Source organism: Sapajus apella, unplaced genomic scaffold (genome assembly GCF_009761245.1).
Source record: "Sapajus apella isolate SASKATOON/1434 unplaced genomic scaffold, GSC_monkey_1.0 scaffold10, whole genome shotgun sequence".
Lineage (NCBI taxonomy): Eukaryota > Metazoa > Chordata > Mammalia > Primates > Cebidae > Sapajus > Sapajus apella.
In genome coordinates, this window is record NW_022436950.1 from 38,129,988 (window position 1) to 38,149,207 (window position 19,220).

The following is a 19,220-nucleotide window of genomic DNA, read 5'->3' on the forward strand; positions in this document are numbered from 1 at the left end:
AGGGAGCAAGATTGAAGGCGGAGAGGCCAGAGCCCAAGAGAAAGATGGTGGTGGCCTGGGGCCATCAGGCAGGAGAGAGGTGAGTAACACAGAGAGACATGAAGGAGGCAACAACAGAAGGGCCCATGGGGCTGCAGGGTGTACTGCGCAGAAATCAGAGCCCCAGCCTTGCCCTGGTCCAGGCCGGCAGAGGCCCTGCCCAGGTTTCTTGGCATCTAATGGGAGAAGGAGGAGAAACTGACATTTTTGTTTGTTTGTTTGCAATCATCCTAGTCATTTTCTCGTACGTTGTTTTGTTTTTCCCTTACAAAAGCCCTTTGAGAAAGAGTTACTAAGCCCATTTTCTGATAAGGAAACTGAGGTGCAGAGATGCTGGATGGCTCTTGTCTGGTGGCACAGCCAAGATTTACTCAGGCCTCTCTGATTCCAAAACCTGAGCAACTACTCTGGGTGACCACATCCTCTGGGCTCTGGCCACAAGGGCGAATGCAAGGGTTGGGAGCAGCGGTAGTGCCCGGGGCACCAATGGCTCAGTTTGGCACAGAGCTTCAAAGTCCCCTAGGGACATCCAGGAGCCTACTAAGCATCAGGTTTGAGTCTCAGAGATGTGAGGATGAGCTATAATGGGCGAAGAGCCCAGAAGGGCTTGGGCTCTGGAGTCCCAGGTCTGCTTTTAAGAGCTGAGTGAGGCAGTAAGAGATGTGGAGAAATCTCAGCACTCCAAGTGTGCCATTTATCTTACTTTCCCTTGGTGCCTAGGAAGTGATCAACGTGTCACCTGGCTATCAGCTTGTTCAGAATCGGGAACAGATTTCTGTCACCTTAGGGGATGAGATGTCTGATAGGAAAAAGCAGTGGGAATCAAAGATCCTGGACAAAGGTGGATTTAACAGGTAATGCCACTGGATAGACATGCTGCTGCTTGAAGCTACTCCCACCAGGCTCAGCCCGGCCTCAGGAACAAGCCAAAGCTGCCCTGCCCATACCCAGGTCACTGGTCCTGCTCTGGAGGGGCTGCAAGGGCACCTCCCCCTCGCCCCTGCTTCCCAGCACTGTGTCTCTCCACTTCTGCCTCTCTTTGCTCTGATCCCATCCATAAGCAGATCCAAGGGGCAGGATAAAGATTGGGAGTTATGTGATTGATCCCAAAGGACAGAAATTGTTCCTGGGGTGGGAATAGGTAGAATAGCCATAAACTAGTCTGAATTTGGGGCATGCAAATTAGGGAAAGTCAGGGTTTCTGGGAGGCTGGGGTGCACACCTCTCTCTTTTTTTTTTTTTTTTTTTTTTTTGAGATAGAGTCTCTCTCTGTCACCCATGCTGGAGTGTAGTGATGTGATCTCGGCTCACTGCAACCTCTGCCTCCTGGGTTTAACTGATTCTCATGCCTCAGCCTCCCAAGTAGCTAGGATTACCGGTGTGCCCCACCATGCCTGGAAATTTTTATAGTTTTAGTAGAGATGGGGTTTTGCCATGTTAGCCAGGCTGATCTCAAACTCCTGATCTGCCCGCCTCAGCCTCACAAAGTGCTGGGATTACAAGCATGAGCCACCACATTTTTCATTATGTCGAAAAATACCACTCGGCTCATGCCCCTGGGAGATGCAGTGTGGAAGGTGCTGGCCTGACTCCATCCTATTGAGCACAACTATCCTCTCTGTCTTCAGGCCCCACCCACTCCCTGTCCTCCAATGCTGTATCAAGTATATCTCCACGTCTTCCTTTTTTCATTAACAGATGCAGATTCATTTCTACATCTTTTCATTCTACCCTTTAATCTCTTATTTGTATCTTCTGCTTCTTCGATATCCTGCCCATGTTCAGGCGTCTTACTTCTTTATATTTTTTTATTTATTTATTTATTTTTATTTTTATTTTTATTTTTTTTGTTTGTTTGTTTTTTCCTTGGCATCTTACTTCTTTTTTTTTTCCACCCCCATAAAAATATTGTATTTCTCAGAAAATACAATGCATTAAAAATGACTGATTGCTTTTGCTTCGTCTTTTCTTCCGTGAATGTGTAGGTGTTTGAGTCCTCTGTATTTCTTCTTTTACACAGGATATGGGCTGTTTGAAAACTATTTCATTATCTTTATCATCTTCATTCATTTCAGTCACTTCAGATTTTCGTGTCTCCAAAAATGTTGGTGTACAAACTGGTGTGGGCCCTGGCTATCCACAGTCTTCTCAGGAATGTCAAGAGTGCCTACAACCTTTTCCTTCTTCTTATGTAAAACCTGGCCTTTTGTAGACTTCTGACGATTAGTTTTTGAAATACTTTTCCGTTTTCTGTAAAATCAAAGAAGGAAAATCATAATCGATTCCCTTTCTAGCTAGTTTCTTCCTGAGTAACCTTTCTTTTTAAATCGCTCCTCCATCCGTAGTTTTTGTGGTTGTGTCCGATTCTGATTATAGCGTCTCGCTGACGGATATGACGGCTGCTTCAATGGAACATCCAGTCTTTAAAGAGTTCTTTATGGACTTTCTTAGGTGGCATAAGACGACACTCCAAGAGTCTTTCACCAAACAGGTAGTTGTTCATTGTTTCAGCAACTATCTTGGCAACATCCTTACACTCAAACTCCACAAATGCATAGCCTTTGCTGTTTCCAGTCCTTTTACTTCTGGACAGTCAGAACCGTGTCACAGTGCCAAACTGGGAGACATAGGAAAAGATCTGGGTTTCGTCAAGTGGGTTAGGCAGGTGGCGCACATAGATGACTCCAGGAGTAAGCTGTTCTTGTTTTTTTCGCTGTTACGCGCTTGCGAACCTGCGCCGCCTCCTTTTGAAACTCGGCATCTTCTTAAGCAGCAAGACTGGCGCAGCCAGACCAGAAAACGCTGCCATGCCAAAAGCGGCCAACCGGCATCTTACTTCTTAACCGCACTACTGAATGGTTCTCCAAGTGCCTCTTCCTTCAGGCTTATTTTGCTGTGAGAATTATTTTTTCAACACACAAGTCTAAAGGACCAACAATAGCAAACACACACACACACACACACACACACACACACACAATCATCTACCTATCTGCTAGTATATAGGCAGAATACAACCAACCCATTAGCAGTGTTTACATCTGGGAAGGGATTTAGATTGGGGGTGAGTCTAAAGGGCCGTCAAGGCAAATGAGGCCAGGCCATAGAGTCTCCCTGATCTGACCTGGCCCAAAGGTGTGGGACCCAAGTCCTTGTCTTCCCACCCAAGGGGTATTCAGCCTCTGCTTTCTTTTCCCTGTTCATCCACAACCCCCTGCAGTTAGAGAATGGGTCATGCACGTATAGTCAAGCTCACACCCACAGCCACCTCTTGGCCTCACAAGCAAGTTGTCACCAGTTGGGCACAATAAAACTGATAACCTGTGCTTGTTTTACTCCCTGGTAAAGCTATGAGTGTTGTTTATACTGAATATTGTGTTCAAAAGATAGGGGCTCCCTATTATTCAACTTTCTCATGCTCTTTCTCACACCCTGGTACTGTCTCCTCCTGTATTCCCTCTCTTGTTTTCTTATCCCACATTCTCTGTGCTCAGTTAGACATAGAAGATGGTTGGCCAAAGAAGTCAAAACATCTTGCATTAAAGACTTCCTCTCAGCTCTACTGCACATGCCACCACCTGCCACCTTGTCACTCTAGCCAAACCAGATAGAGCTAAATAGTTTACAGATATCATGACAGCCTTAGACCAGAAACACAGAAAACCATTACCTGTTCTGAAAGCCACTCTCTTAAACCCCTTTTTAGTCCCATCTCTGGCCCATTCCTTGTCTATGGTTCACAGTCAGCATCAATCCTGTTGCCGATCTTCTAATTTCCTAATCCTCTGAACTTCATCCTCTGTTTCAACTCTCATTACCAAATCAAAGCCAAACTTGAATAAATTTCTGACACCATTTTCCTTCTACTCAATATGGCACCAAACCATCCAGTTCAAGTCTAGTGAGCTTACCCAAAAGAGTCAGACCTGAGGCTCAACTGCCCAACTGCCAAATGCCTTCTCCAAGACCACCCCTGTCCCTCCACCCCCACCCCATGATGATGGAGCAGGTGCAGGACATGGCCAGCTCTCACCAGGCCAGAGTCAGTCATGCTCAGGGACTGGAGTGGCATGGAATGGTAAGCTTTGTGGATGATAGAAGTATTACTTGTCCTACAGGCCCAACATCATTTCTGACCTAGAAGAGCAAATCTCAGAGCTGACAGCGATAATTGAACAAATGAACAGAGACCACCAGTCTGCCCAGAAATTGGTGAGTGACCTTTACATTAGCCACCATCTTCATGGGTAAGATAAAATTAATATTTTCAGAAAACCCATGTGCCAGGCAAAATGCCAAGCACTTTACTCATATGAGCCATGTTGTCCAGTTGACAGGACCCTGAAGATAGGGCTGTGTCACCCAGTGGTATTTTCTGACTCCATCTTTATCTGTAATTCCAAGAACTCAAGTTCTTCCACAAGGCTGACCTCATTTATTTCCAGGACCTCTCCAAGTCCCTCTGGTGTGTGCAGTGACGCTGTCCTCCTCACACTAGGGTGCACTGGTTGTTTTCTGTCTGGCCTTTGTGGTGCAGTTAAGAGGTTGTGAGGCTTTCACTGACGACACCAGCACACTCGATGTCCAGGGCTTATTCTCTGTGACTGTTAAAACTGCCCACACATCAGAATCTGCAGATGTAATTGGACACTGTGATTCCTGAGGATTTCAGTGACACCTTTTTAGCTTTTACTATCTGTTTCATCTGGTGACTTCTTCCTCACCTCAAACAGGTGGGCCTGGTGGCCTGGCCTGGAGTGACAGCCAGTGCTGTGTTCAGAAACATCCTCCTTAGGGTTTTGAACCCCTACTGTGTGGTTTTACTTCCCAGCAGGCAGCCTCTCACCCTCTGATATGTCCGAGACATGTCTGAATCCTACAGTAACCCAGCTTGACTCAGGCTGGGCCCCAGCCTGAGACCACCCTCCTCCACCCACCAACTATTGATTCATTGTCTTATTTATCTGAAAACGCTGCCAAGTTTATGGTCTCCTTCTATAGGAAGGAAACTAGGGCTTGGGGAAGTTAAATAATTTACATGAGATCATTCAACTGAACAGTGGTGAATCATTGGACAAACTGTACATTTTAAGTCACAACCACAGATCCTGCTAAAGGCGTATTTAGAGACTATTTCCATGAAGGGACCTCTAGATTGTATTACTGAAAATACTGCCACTTGTGAACACCCTATTTATTGTGTGGCCCTGTGGAAGGGAGGCATGTTGGCTGAGCCTGTGCTGGTCTCTGTCTGTCAGAGCGGCTCTGCTGACCACTGTGCAACACAGTCCCTGCCTCCTCCCCAGTAGTCAGAGAGGTACAAGGACAAACCCGAAACCCCTGTCTTAGCTGCCAGTGGTCACTGACTGGTTTGAAGTATTTATTTATCCTGAGACACTGGCCAGAGGATCTGGCATGTTAGAATGAAGTGCCACGTGAAAGTGAGCAAATCCTGCCTGCTAGACTAGAACTATAATGTTAACAAGGATTAACACTAGATTTTAAGTTCCTTGAAGGCAGTATCTGAGTCTTAGTCCTCTTTGGCTCTCCCAAGCCAAGCCCTTATTTCAATAAATGATGGTTCAATTGGATTACATATCTAAAAATCTGAAGGCCATGATGTAACAAAGAGATGATGGCCTAGCAGAGACCAGACCTACCCACAAAAACCAGTCAGTAACAGAGATGCACCAACATTACAAATTGAATAAGTACAAAACAACATAGAGCAAGGACAGATTGCTCTGTTCCCTGATTAATAATGTGCTCTCTGGCACTGCAGAGTACAGTGGAAGAGGGGTGGGAAGGGGCTGTGCCACTTGAATTGGAAGGCTTTTCAGAAAGTGCGGATCAGAACGGGACTGGGTCCTCATTAATTGCGTCATTAATGCTGATTTTGTTTCCAGCTCTCCAATGAAATGGATCTCCGCTGTGCTAAGATGAAACAGAACTTTGAAAACAAGAACAGGTACACTTTCTGGCATGAACCCTTGTGCACTGATGGCCCTAAGGCTTCTGTATCCTTTGCAGGATTTTAGTTCACTGGGACTTCAGACAGTTCCAAACAGAGTTGGAGGATGAAGGATGGGGAAGATGAACAAGACACATATCTTTGAAGAACAGGATGGCTTGATTCAAAGCCACTAAAACAAACCACAAAGAAAGTTATTACTGCTTTTGCATTTTATCATCCAATCCTTTCATTTCTATTATAATCTCCCTTTTTGTTGGTTACCCAGAAGAGTCATTTTTGTTCTCTACGAGATTTCTGTGATAATTTTCTTAGCCCAGGTTCCTCCCCCTCCCCCTCCCCTCCCCCTCCCCCCCCCCCTCTCCCCCTCCCCCTCCCCACCTCCCCCTCCCCGTCCCCCTCCCCCTCCTTCTCCTCTTTCTCCTCCTCCTTCCTCTTCCTCCTCCTCCTCTTTTTCTTTGTCTCGCCACTACTCTCCCTGGCTGCTAGGTCAGGGCCTCAGCAAAATGGGAAGAAAGTATGAGACAGTCAGGAGCAAAGTCAAATCAATGGAAAATTAAAAGGAGAAATCCAAATATACAGAGATAGAGAATAGAATGTAGTAATCATGGTTGGGTCAGAGGAAGAAAATGGGGAGATATTGGTTAAATGATACAATGTTGCAAATATGTAGAGTGAACGAGTCCAATGATATAATGTAAAAATGAGAGGTGTATTTAATTATAATGTATTATATTAAGAATTGTTGCTAAATGAGTGTATAGCTGTTCACACCACAGGGGGAAAATGGCTAAGTGAAATGATGGATATGTTCATTTGTTTCACTATAGTAACCTTTTTACTATATGTATATAGTAATCTCCACTATTGTAACCATATATATATATATATATATGTATTCTACATATATATATATATATATGTATTCTACATATATATACACATGTGTATGTGTGTTTACTATGCATATATATATAGTAAAAATTATGTGTAGTATACATAGTAAAATGGTTACTATAGTGGAGATTATATATGTGATTCATATATATATGAATCTTATAACATTATGTTGTATACCTTAAATATACATGATAAAATTTATTATTTTTTTAATTGTACTTTAGGTTCTGGGGTACATGTGCAGATCATGCAGGGTTGTTGCATAGGTAAATACGTGGCAAGATAGTTTGCTTCCTCCATTCCCCCATCATCTATATTTGGCATTTCTCCCCACATTATCCCTCCCCACCCTCCCCACCCCCCACTGTCCCTCCCCTAGCCCCCGCAACTGACCCCAGTGTGTGATGCTCCCCTCCCTGTGTCTACGTGTTCTCATTGTTCAACACCCACCTATGAGTGAGAACGTGTGGTGTTTGATTTTCTGTTCTTGTGTCAGTTTGCTGAGAATGATGGTTTCCAGATTCATCCAAGTCCCTACAAAGGACATGAGCACATCCTTTTTTATGGCTGCATAATATTCCATGATGTATATGTGCCACATTTTCTTTGTCCAGTTGATCATTGATGAGCATTTGGGTTGTTTCCAGGTCTTTGCTTTTGTAAACCATGCCTCAATGGACATACGTGTGCATATGTCTTTTTCTTAAGGAGTTTTGTTATGCATATAGGTGAAGATAATCTTAACATCCCCTTTCAGGCTACTTGCTACACATCAGAGCAGCCTCAGAAATCCTGGTGGAGAGATAGCACTCTTAGTTGAGTCATAGCCTTTTATGCATTTATTTGTCTATAGACTTTATCTGTTAGGGCAGTTTTAGGTTTATAGCAAAAATGAGGGGAAAGTACAGAGAGTTCCTGTGCACCAGCTGCTAAACAAATTCAATCAAATTAAACTCAAAGATGAGTACACCAAGAAACATAATAAACTATCAAAAATCAAAGACAAAGCAAAAATTCCGAGAACATAAGGAGGTAAGAAACACATCACATATAAAGGAATTCTAATACAATTGTAATTTCTCAACAGAAACCCTGTAGGCCAGGAGATAGTGTGGTGATGTATTAAAAGTGCAGAAGGAAAAAACTGCCTATCAAGAATATCTGTCTTCCCCAGTTAAGGGAGAAATATAAACTTTCCCAAACAAAAATTAAGGGAGTTAGACAAATCTGTAGCTATCATCCTACTGAATAGGGAAAAGTTGTAAACTTTTCCGTTAAGAACTGAAACAAGGCAACGATCCCCACTTTTACCACTCCTATTCACCATAGTACTGGAAGTCCTAGCCAGAGCAATCCTGCAATAGAAAGAAATAAAAGGCATCCAAATTGGAAAAGAGGAAGCCAAATGATCCCTTTTTGCAGAAAAACATGATCTTATATATGAAAATCGCAAAAAATTCCATCAAAAAACTCTTAGCACTAATAAGCAAATTCAGTAAAGTTGCATAATACATAATCAACATACAGTGTCAGTTGCATCTCTATACACCAACAATGAAATATACAGAAGAGAATTCAAGAAGACAATAACATTTACAGTGGCTACAAGGCATAAAATATCTAGTAATAAATTAAATAACCAAAAAGATGAAAGACATTTAGAAGGAAAACTTCAAAACACAAATGTAAGAAATTGAAGAGGACACAAACAATGGAAATACATTAATACATTCCATCCATGCTCATGGACTGGAAGAATTAATATCACTAAAATAGCCATGCTGCCCAATGCAGTACAGACTCAATGCAATTCCTAAATTACTAATGTCACTTTTCACAGAAATAGAAAAAACAATTCTATAGTTCATATGGAACAAAAAATGAGTCAGAATAGCCGTAGCAATCCTGTGGGGGGAAAAAAATCTGGAGTCATGACATTACCTCACTTCAAAATATATTACAAGACCAGGCATGGTGACTCACACCTGTAATCCCAGAATTTTGGGAGGCCAAGGCAGGAGGATGGCTTGCAACCAGGAGTTTGAGACTAACCTCCACAACATATCGAGACACTGTCTACACAAAAGATTAAAAATTATCCAGGTATTTTGGAGTGTGCTTGGAGTATTACTTGGGAGGCTGAGGTGGGAGGATCACTTGTGCCCAGAAGGTCAAGGCTGCAGTGAGCTATGATCATGCCACCACACTCCAACTGCACTCCTTGATATAGAGCAAGGCTATCATAACCAAAACAACATAGTATTTGTATAAAAATAGACACATAAACATAAACCATGGAACAGAATAGAGAATCCAGAAATAAATTCATATAGTTATAGCCAACTGGTCTTTGATAATGTTGTCAAGAACATACACTGGGGACAGGGCACCCTCTTCGATAAATGATGCTGAGAAAACTGAATAACCATATGCAAAAGAGTAAAACTAGACCCCATCTCTCACCATATACAAAAATGAACTTAAGATGGATTAGAGCCTTAAATGTAAAACCCAAAGCTATAAAGCTACTAGAAGAAAATATGGGGAAAACTCTTTAGGACATTTGTCTAGGCAAAAATTTTATGACTAAGACTTTAAAAGTAAAAAATAAAATAAAAACAAACCAAAAGGCAACAAAAACAAACAAACAAAAAAGACAAATGGGACTATATTAAACTAAAAAGCTTCTACACAGCAAAAGAAACCATCAACAAAGTGAAGAGACATTCCAATATTTACAAACTACTTATTTGACAGAGGCCTCAAACAACTTAACAGTAAAACAAACACAAATTCATTAAAAATGGGCAAAGAACATCAGTAGACATTTCTCAAAGGAAGACATGCAAATAGCCAATAAGTATGTGTTCAACATCACTAATCATCAGGGAAATGTAGAGCAAAAACAGAATAAGATATCATCTTATACCAATTAGAATGGCTATTATGAAAAGTCAAAAAATAACATGTTGATGAAGATGTGGAGAAAAGGGAACTAATATATACTGTTGGTGGAAATGTAAATTAGTACAGTCACTATGGAAAATACTATAGAGATTTCTCAAAAAACAAAAAAAAAACTAAAAATATGAACCAGCAATTGAACTACTGGATATTTCTTCAAAGATTGTGGAGAACAGGAAATGCTTGTACAGTATTGGTGGGAATGTTAGTTAGTTCAGCCACTGTGGAAATCAGTTTGGAGATTTCTCAAAGAACTTAAGACAGAACTACCATTTGACCCAGCAATTCCATTACTGGGTATATACTCAAAGGAATATAAATCATTCTACCAAAAAGACACATGCATGTGTATGTTCATCACAGCACTATTCACTGTAACAAAGATATGGAATCAACCTAGATGACCATCAAAGGTGGATTGGATAAAGAAAATGTGGTACATATAGACCATGAAATTCTACACAGCAATAAAAAGAACAAAATCATGTCCTTTGCAGCAACATGGATGCAGCTGGAGGCCATTATCCTAAGTGAATTAACACAGGAACGGAAAACTAAATACTGCATATTTTCACTTGTAAATGGGAACTAAACCCTGAGTACACACAGATACAAAGAAGAGAGCAATAGACACTCGGGCCTACTTGAAGGTGAAGATCGAGAAGAGAATGAAGGTTCAAAAACTACCTATCAAGTACTATGCTCACTCCCTGGGCAATGAAATCATTTGTACACCAAGCTCCAGCAACATACAATTTACTTATGCAACAAACATGTACATGTACCCCTGAACCTAAAATAAAAATGGAGAAAGAAAAAAATTAGTAGCATTTCTATACACTAATAGTTAACTATCTAAAAAGAAAACAATTCTATTTAGGCTAGCTTAAAAAATAAGATTTAACCAAGAAAGTGAAAGATTTCTACACTGAAAAATTTTAAAACATTTATAAAATAAATGGAAGAAGAAACAAATAAATGGAAAGATATCCCATGTTCATGGATTAGAAGAATTAATATATTTTAAGTGGCCATACTACCCAAAGCATTATACAGATTTAATACAACCCCTATCAAAATACCAAAAATGTTCTTCACAAAAATAGAAGAAATAATCTTAAAATTCATATGGAACCACAAAGTCCCCAAATAGCCAAAACAATCCTGAGCAAAAATAACAAAGCTGGAAGCATCACACTACCTTATTCTAAACAATACTACAAAGCTATAGTAACCCAAACAGCATGATACTGGCATGAAAAAACAGACACATAGACCAATGGAACAGAATAGGGGCCTATAAATAAATTTATACACCTATAGCCAACTGATTTTTGACAAACGTCCAAGAACACATAATGGGAAAAAGATAGCCTTTTCAATAAATGGCTATAGTTAAAAGCAGTAGATAAAAAGAAGAGAGATATCAAAGAAGCTAATATTATACCTCACAAAACTAGGAAAAGAAGAACAAATTAAGCCCAAAGTATGCTGAAGAAATAAAATAATAAAGATCAAAGCAGAAATAAATGAAATAGAGACTAGAAAAACAATATAAAATATCAATGAAACTGAGTTTTTTTTAAAAAAAAACATAAAAGCAACAAACCTTTAGCTAAACTAAGAAAGAAAGAAAGACTCAAATAAATAAAATCAGAAATGAAAGAGGAGACATTACAACTGATATGATGAATATGAAGGATCATAAGAGACCACTGTGAACATTTATATGGCAATGAACTGAATAACCTAGAAGAAATTGATAAATTTCTAGACACACACAACCTACTAAGACTGAATCATAAAAACAATCGAAAATCTGAACAGACCAATAATGAGGAGATTGGATAGGTAATAACAAGCCTACCATGCAAAAAACCCAAAGCTGTTGCTTTTTCTGCTTAATTCTACCAGACATTTAAAAAAGAATCACATCAGTTTTTCTCAAATTCTTCCAAAAAATTGAAGAGGTGGGAGGACTTTCACAATATTTTTATGAGACCAGCATTACCCTGATACCAAGTCAGACAAGAACATTGTGAGAAAATAAAATTACAGGACCAAATCCTTAATGAACATAGATGCAAAAATCTGTAATGAAATATTAGCAAACAGAATTCAACAACATATTGGAAGTAGGCTTCATCTCAGGGATGCAAGGCTGGTTCAACATATGCAAATCTATAAATGAAATCCACTATAAATAGAACCAAAGACAAAAACCACGATTATCTTAATAGATGCAGAGAAGGCCTTCAACAAAATTCAACAGTGCTTTATGCTAAAAACTCTCAATAAACTAGGTATCGATGGAAAGTATCACAAAATAATAAAAGCTATTTTCAACAAACTCACTGCCAATAAATGGGATCTAATTAAACTTCAGAGCTTCTGTACAGCAAAAGAAACAATCATTAGCGCGAACCAGCAGGCAACAGAATGGGAAAAAAATTTTGTGATCTACCCGTGAGACAAAGGGCTAATATCCAGAATCTACAAAGAACTAAGACAGATTTACAAGAAACAAACAAACAAACCCATCCAAAAGTGGGTGAAGGATATGAACAGACACTTTTCAAAAGAAGACATAAATGAAGCCAACAAACATATGAAAAAATGCTCATTATCACTGGTCATTAGAGAAATGCAAATCAAAACTACATTTAGATACCATCTCATGCCAGTTAGAACAGCGATCATTAAAAAATCTGGAGACAGATGCTGGAGAGGATGTGGAGAAATAGGAACACTTTAACACTGTTGGTGGGAGTGTAAATTAGTTCAGCCATTGTGGAAGACAGTGTGGCGATTCCTCAAGGATCTAGAAATAGAAATTCCATTTGACCCAGCAATTCCATTACTGGGTATATATCCAAAGGATTATAAAGCAGTCTATTATAAAGACACATGCACATGCATGTTCATCACAGCACTGTTTACAAGAGCAAAGACCTGGAACCAACCCAAATGCCCATCAGTGATAGACTGAACAAAGAAAATGTGGCACATATACACCATGGAATACTATGCAGCTATAAAAAATGATGAGCTTGTGTCCTTTGTAGGGATATGGATGAACCTGGGAACCAACATTCTCAGCAAACGGACACAAGAACAGAAAATCAAAATCACACATTCTCACTCACAGGCGGGTGTTGAACAATGAGAACACATGGACACAGAGAGGGGAGCATCACACACTGGGGTCATTTGTGGGGGGCCAGAGGAGGGATAGTGGGAGCGAGGGTGGTGAGGGATAACATAGGGAGAAATGTCAGGTATAGGTTATGGGGGTATGGAGGGAACAAACCACCTTGCCGTGAATGTACCTATACAACAATCTTGCATGATCTGCACATGTACCCCAGAATATAAAGTACAATTTACAAAAAAAAAAAAAAAAGGATCATCAACCATGATCCAGTTGGGTTTATCCCTGGGATGCAACAATGGTTGAACATACACAAATCAATAAATGTGATACCTCACATTAATAGAATGAAGGACAAAAACCATATGATCATCTCATTAGATAAGGAAAAAGTATTTGACAAAATTCAGCATCCTTTTATGATAAAAAAAAAAAAACTCTCACCAATTTAAGAATAGAAAGAATGTACCTTAACTTAATAAAGACCATATATAAGAAGAAGACATAGGAGGCTGAGGCAGGAGAATTGCCTGAACCCAGGAGGCGGAGGTTGCGGTGAGCCGAGATCACGCCATTGCACTCCAGCCTGGGTAACATGAGTGAAACTCTGTCTCAAAAAAAAAAAAAAAAAAGAAGAAGACAAAAGGGTGCCCACTCCCACCACTTGTATTCAACATAGTATTGTAAGTCCTTGCCAGAACAATTAAGCAAGAAAAAGAAACAAAAGCATCCAAACAAGAGAGAAGGAAGTGAAATTGCCACTATTTGCTGACATAATCTTATCTATAGAAAGTCCTACAGTATTCACCAAAAAACTTTTGGGGCTAATAGCCAAATATAGTAAAGTTTCAGGGTACAAAATCAACATACAAAAAAAAACCAGCAATATTTCTACATGCTAACAACAAACTGTCCAAAAAAGAAATTGAGAGAACAATCTTATTTACAATAGCTGCAAAAAAAAAAAAAAAGTGGCAATAAATTTAACCAAGTTGGTAAAAGACCTGTACATTGAAGACTTGGAAACACTGATGAAAGAAATTAAAGAAGACACAAATAAATGGAAAGATAATCCCCATGTTTATGAATTGGAAGAATTAATATTGTTCAAATACCCATACTGCCCAAAGTAATCTACAGATTCATTGTAATCTCTATCAAAATTCCAATGGCATGTTTCATAGAAATAGAAACAACAATTTAACAATTCTTATGGAAGCGCACACACACACACACACACACACACACACATACACACACAAACTCAACAGGCAATGTGATTAGGAGCCAAAAGGACAAACCTGGAGACATTATACTACCTGATTTCAAACTATACTATGAAGCTACGGTAATTAAAACAGCACAGTGCTGGAAAAAATAAATAAATAAACACATTGACCAATGAATCAGAACAGAGAGCCCAGAAATCAACCCTCATCTGTATGGTCAATTCATTTTCAGCAAAGGTGACAAGAATACACAATAGGAAAAGGATAGTCTCTTAATAAATGGTGTTGGGAAAACTGGACAGCCACATGCAGAAGAATGAAATTGGACCCTTATCTCACACCATATATAAAAATCATTTCAAAATGGATAAAGACTTAAACATAAGAATAGAAACTGTAAAGCTACTAGAAAAAAAGGGGAAAAACTTTATGACATTTATCTGGACAATGATATTTTTATTTGACCCCAAAAGCACACACAACAAAAGCAAAAATAGACAAAAGGGATTACATCAAACTAAAAAGCATATGCACACCAAAACCTTATGCACAATTAACAGTGTGCAGAGATAACATACAGATTGTGAGAAAATATTTGCAAGTATGTGTCTGATAAGATATTAATAGCCAAAATATAAAAGGAACTCAAACAATTCACTATCAAGAAAACAAAAAATCCAATTAAAAAATGAACAAGGGACCTGAATAGATATTTCTCAAAAGAAGGCATACAAACGACCAACAGACATATGGAAAAATGCTCAATATTGCTAATCATGTTCAATGCAGCACCATTAACAATAACCAAGTTATGAAATCAACCTAAGTGTCCATCAATTGATAAGTGGATAAAGAAAATGTGATATATATAATGAAATACTATTCAGCCTTTAAAAAAGAAGGAAATTAAGAAAATTCTGGCATTTGTGACAACATGGATGGAACCGGAGAGCATTATGCTAAATAAAACAAACCAGGCAAAGGAAGACAAATGCTACATGTTCTCACTCATATGTGGGATCTGAAACAATCAGACTCATAGAAAGAGAGTAAAATGGCAGTTAAATAGGCTGGGGGTAGGGGGAATAGGAGATGATGGTTAAAGGATACAAAATCTGAATTAGGCAGTCGAAATATGGGTTTTTTTAGATCTATTGCACAGAGTGGTAAATATAGTTAATAAGGTATTGGACATTTCAAAATTGCTAAGAACAAATTTCAGATGTTCTCATTGAAAACACTTTTAGCCTGGGCATAGTGACTCACACCTGTAATCCCAGCACTTTGGGAGGCCAAGGCGGTGGATCACCTGAGGTCACAAGTTCAAGACCAGCCTGGCCCAACATGGTGAAACCCCATCTACAAAAATACAAAAACTTGTTGGACATAATGGCAGATGCCTGTAATCCCAGCTACTTGGGAAGCTGAGGTGGGAGAATCAATTGAACCAGGGAGGCAGAGGTTGCAGTGATCCCCGATTGCGCCATTGCACTCCAGCCTGGACAACAGAGCCAGACTCCGTCTCAAAAAAAAAAAAAAAGAAAAGAAAAAACCTTTTTAAGTATTTCAGGTGATATCTATGTTAATTAGTTTAATTTAATTATTCCACATTGTATTCATAAATAATAATATCACATTTTATCCCATAAATATATACAATTATAAGTTACCAATTTACAATTAAAAATAGAAACCCTGGTGGAGAGACAGCACTCTTAGCTGGGCCATAAACTTTTATGTATTTATTCGTTTATTTATAAACTTTTTTAGAGTAGTTTTAGGTTTACAACAACATTGAGAGGAAAGTAAAAAAGATTTCCCATATACTTGCTGCCCCCTTACATACCTAGCTTCCCCGATTATCAATATCCCTACCAGAGTGTAACATTTGTTATAATCAATGAACATATATTGACACATCATTACCACCCAAAGTTCATATTAAAGTTCACTCTTGGTGCTGTACATTCAATGAGTTTGGACAGATGTGTAATGACATGTATCCACCATCCTAGTGTCATACATAATAGTTTCACTGACCTAAAAATCTGCTGTGCTCTGCCTATTGATTCTACTTCCCACCCCTAACCTCTGTGCAACACTGATCTTTTTGCTGTCTCCATACTTTCACCTTTTTCAAAATGTCATATAGTTGGAATCATACCCTATGTAGCCTTTTTAGATTGGCTTTCTTCACTTAGTAATATGCTTTTAAGGTTCCTCCATGTCTTTTCATGCTTGATAGTTCATATGGACTCATTTTAATACTCATCATGAATACTGCCAACATCGCCTCCTGGGATGGAGGCTGGAGAGAACTTGGGTTCTAAAATTATCCTTGGTGCTAATGCAGCCCATAGTTCCCCAAGCAAGCTATAGACAAGACTGTGCTGAGTATTAGAGGGGAATCTGTGGTCATGCTGGCTCCATCCAAAACAATGGTTGTAAAAAAAGGATCACCTCACCCTTTCTAGGTAGATGCCAGAGTAATGCTTCAGGAAGTGAGAGCCCCAGGCTGGGTATGGTAGCTCACACCTGTAATCCCAGCACTTCTGGAAGCCACGACAGGAGATCACTTAAGTCCAGGAGTAGTTTGAGACCAGCCTGGATAACATAGCAAGACCCCTTCTCTACAAAAAATTAGAAAATTAGGCAGGCATGGTGGCATATGCCTGTGTTCCCAACTACTTGGGAGGCTGAGGTGGGAAGATCACTTGAGCCTGCGAGGTTAAGGGTGCAGTGAGCTATGACCATGCCACCACACTCACTCTGAGCAATAGAGTGAGACCTGACTCAAAAAAAAAAAAAAAAGATTTAAATGTTTTTTTTAATCTAAAAGTGAGAACCTTACTTCCTGTGGGAGGGTGGAGGGGTAGGATCAGATCAGTGTAACAGCTCAGCTCTGGACTTCTTTTTACTAATGATGTGGCCTTCTCCTGGGGTCCCACAGGGAGCTCAAAGAGGCCCATGAAGCAGAGCTCAATGAGTTGGAGAACAACTACAAAGCAGCCTTGAAGGCGGAGAAGTTGGCTGCCCAAGAGAAGCTAGGTACTGCTGGGACCTGGGAGAATGACCCTGGATGAAGGTCCAGGCAATCGTATTTCCAATAAGCTTCTAGGGTCATTTCTGGGACACATAAAGGTTTTACCACCTTGGTGATGAGCTTGGGGTGGGGAAGGTGTGCAGGAGAGCTCACATTTGAATTTGAAAATGTGCATATCAGAAGACTAATGATGACCCTGTTGTTTTCCTTTTATCCAGAGGAGATGGGAAAAGAATACAAGTATTTGAAGAATATGTTTCGTATGTATCAGGTGAGATACAGAGCTCCCTGTTGGATTACAAGAGAAGCAAGGCTCATTTCTGGCTGATAACATTGGGTTGAATCTAGAGCTCTTGTCCAGAAAATAATATCCTGAGATTCTCAGCATCCTTGGACCTAAGTGGCACTAGCTGCACCCAGGGGGAGGATGAACCCAATGGCTTCCATGAATGACAAGTCAGGCACCCAAATTCTGAAGAGCACTACTGAAAAATATGTTTGTGATTACAAAAGTAATAGCTTCTTATTTTTTTAATGGAACTACAAAAACCAACAATAACAACAAAATATCACCACCCAAAGGTAACCACTGCTAATATCTGCACTTTAGAACTGTAGTTGAGATCATATTGTATATTGTATAACATCTATATATATCTTTTTTATCAGGCATATAAGAAACTTTTCCCTCCTTTTTAATGACTAGATATTATCCTAGCAAAATTGCCATTGGGTTCTAAAATTTTACTGTTCCCCTATTATTGGGCATCTGAGTGGTTCCAATTGCTTACTGTAACAGATAATACCACTTTGAGTATCTTTGAATCTAGAAGTAGAGTGCTTGTTCAAAAGGAATGAACTTTAAAAAAAAAAGTCAACTTTTATTTTACGTTCGGGAGTAAAGATGGGGGGGTTCACCATGTTGGCCAGGCTGGTCTCAAATGCCTGGCCTCAATTGATCTACCTGTTTGGCCTCCCAAAGTGCTAAGATTACAGGTGTGAGCCACGACACCCCACCTATCCCAGAGATTTTGATAACTTGTGTCATTATCATCATACAATTCAAAAAATTTTTAAATTTCAATCTTGATTTCATTGTTATCCCAGATATCATTCAGGAACAGATTATTTCATTCAAAGCATGGAGTCCTCCTGTCATCTCAGAATAAAACTCATCAATTTAATCAGCTAATTTGATGAAGGCACAGGAAAAAAAGTTAGGGCATGATTTCTTAGAAGGTAGATGAAGAGAGTTAGGAGGTGGGTAGTAGGGTTGGAAAGGACTGAAGCCTCAAGCCTTCATCCTATTTAATTGTAAAGTACAGTGACCAACTAGTTCTAGTTTGCCTGAGACTTTCTAGGTTTTAGCACTGAGAGTTCAGAGTCCCAAAACACCCGTAAGTGCCAGGCAAACAAAGACACTTGGTCAACCTATCAAAAGTTAAACACCAGTATCACTTCTGAAATTCTATTTACCACTTACGGTTTAAGTTTTGAGCCTGTGTCTAAAACTCGTTTTTTAAGATACTCCTTGGTATAATCAGGGAAAACATCACAGAGCAAAGCCTTAGATATGTGAGTGGTAAATAGAATAGGTTGGGTGTGAACCCTTCTGCGAACCTAAAAAAGAAGGTAGTCAGCATCCTTAGACCCTATTAGCAGCATCAGGTCCAGGGCCTTCTCCATCCTAGGGTTCCATGTTCATGAAATCTGAGCCAAGCAACAGGACTGATATTGGATTAGGCTTATTTAACGTCACCCACAAAAGAAAGATTTACTGAGAAAAAGCAGACATTCTCTGAAAAGCATCCCCTTATTTTCTAAGTGTTCAAATTAACTACTAGGCATTTCCTTTCTTCTTGTGCTATTGAAGAGGGATTTGTGATTCAGGGGAGCTGACATATGATTCCTCAACATGGAGAA

At 39.6% G+C, this 19,220-nt stretch overlaps 2 protein-coding genes and 1 pseudogene across 5 annotated transcripts in view; 1 reads left to right on the forward strand and 2 right to left on the reverse strand.

Annotated features, from left to right (window-relative positions):
- CASP8 (caspase 8) overlaps positions 1 to 19,220 on the reverse strand; it is a 115,016-nt gene that overhangs the window by 29,447 nt on the left and 66,349 nt on the right. The gene's annotated exons all lie outside the window — the stretch shown is intronic.
- The window catches only part of FLACC1 (flagellum associated containing coiled-coil domains 1), a 45,035-nt gene that overhangs the window by 17,727 nt on the left and 8,088 nt on the right, over positions 1 to 19,220 (forward strand). For both annotated transcript variants that reach the window (XM_032278671.1, XM_032278670.1), the window contains exons 5-9: positions 760 to 893; positions 4,158 to 4,251; positions 5,946 to 6,007; positions 17,205 to 17,302; positions 17,516 to 17,568. In XM_032278671.1, the coding sequence (XP_032134562.1) occupies positions 760 to 893; positions 4,158 to 4,251; positions 5,946 to 6,007; positions 17,205 to 17,302; positions 17,516 to 17,568 (441 nt within the window). The remainder of the gene's footprint in view (positions 1 to 759; positions 894 to 4,157; positions 4,252 to 5,945; positions 6,008 to 17,204; positions 17,303 to 17,515; positions 17,569 to 19,220) is intronic.
- On the reverse strand, positions 1,938 to 2,863 carry LOC116551949 (annotated as a pseudogene).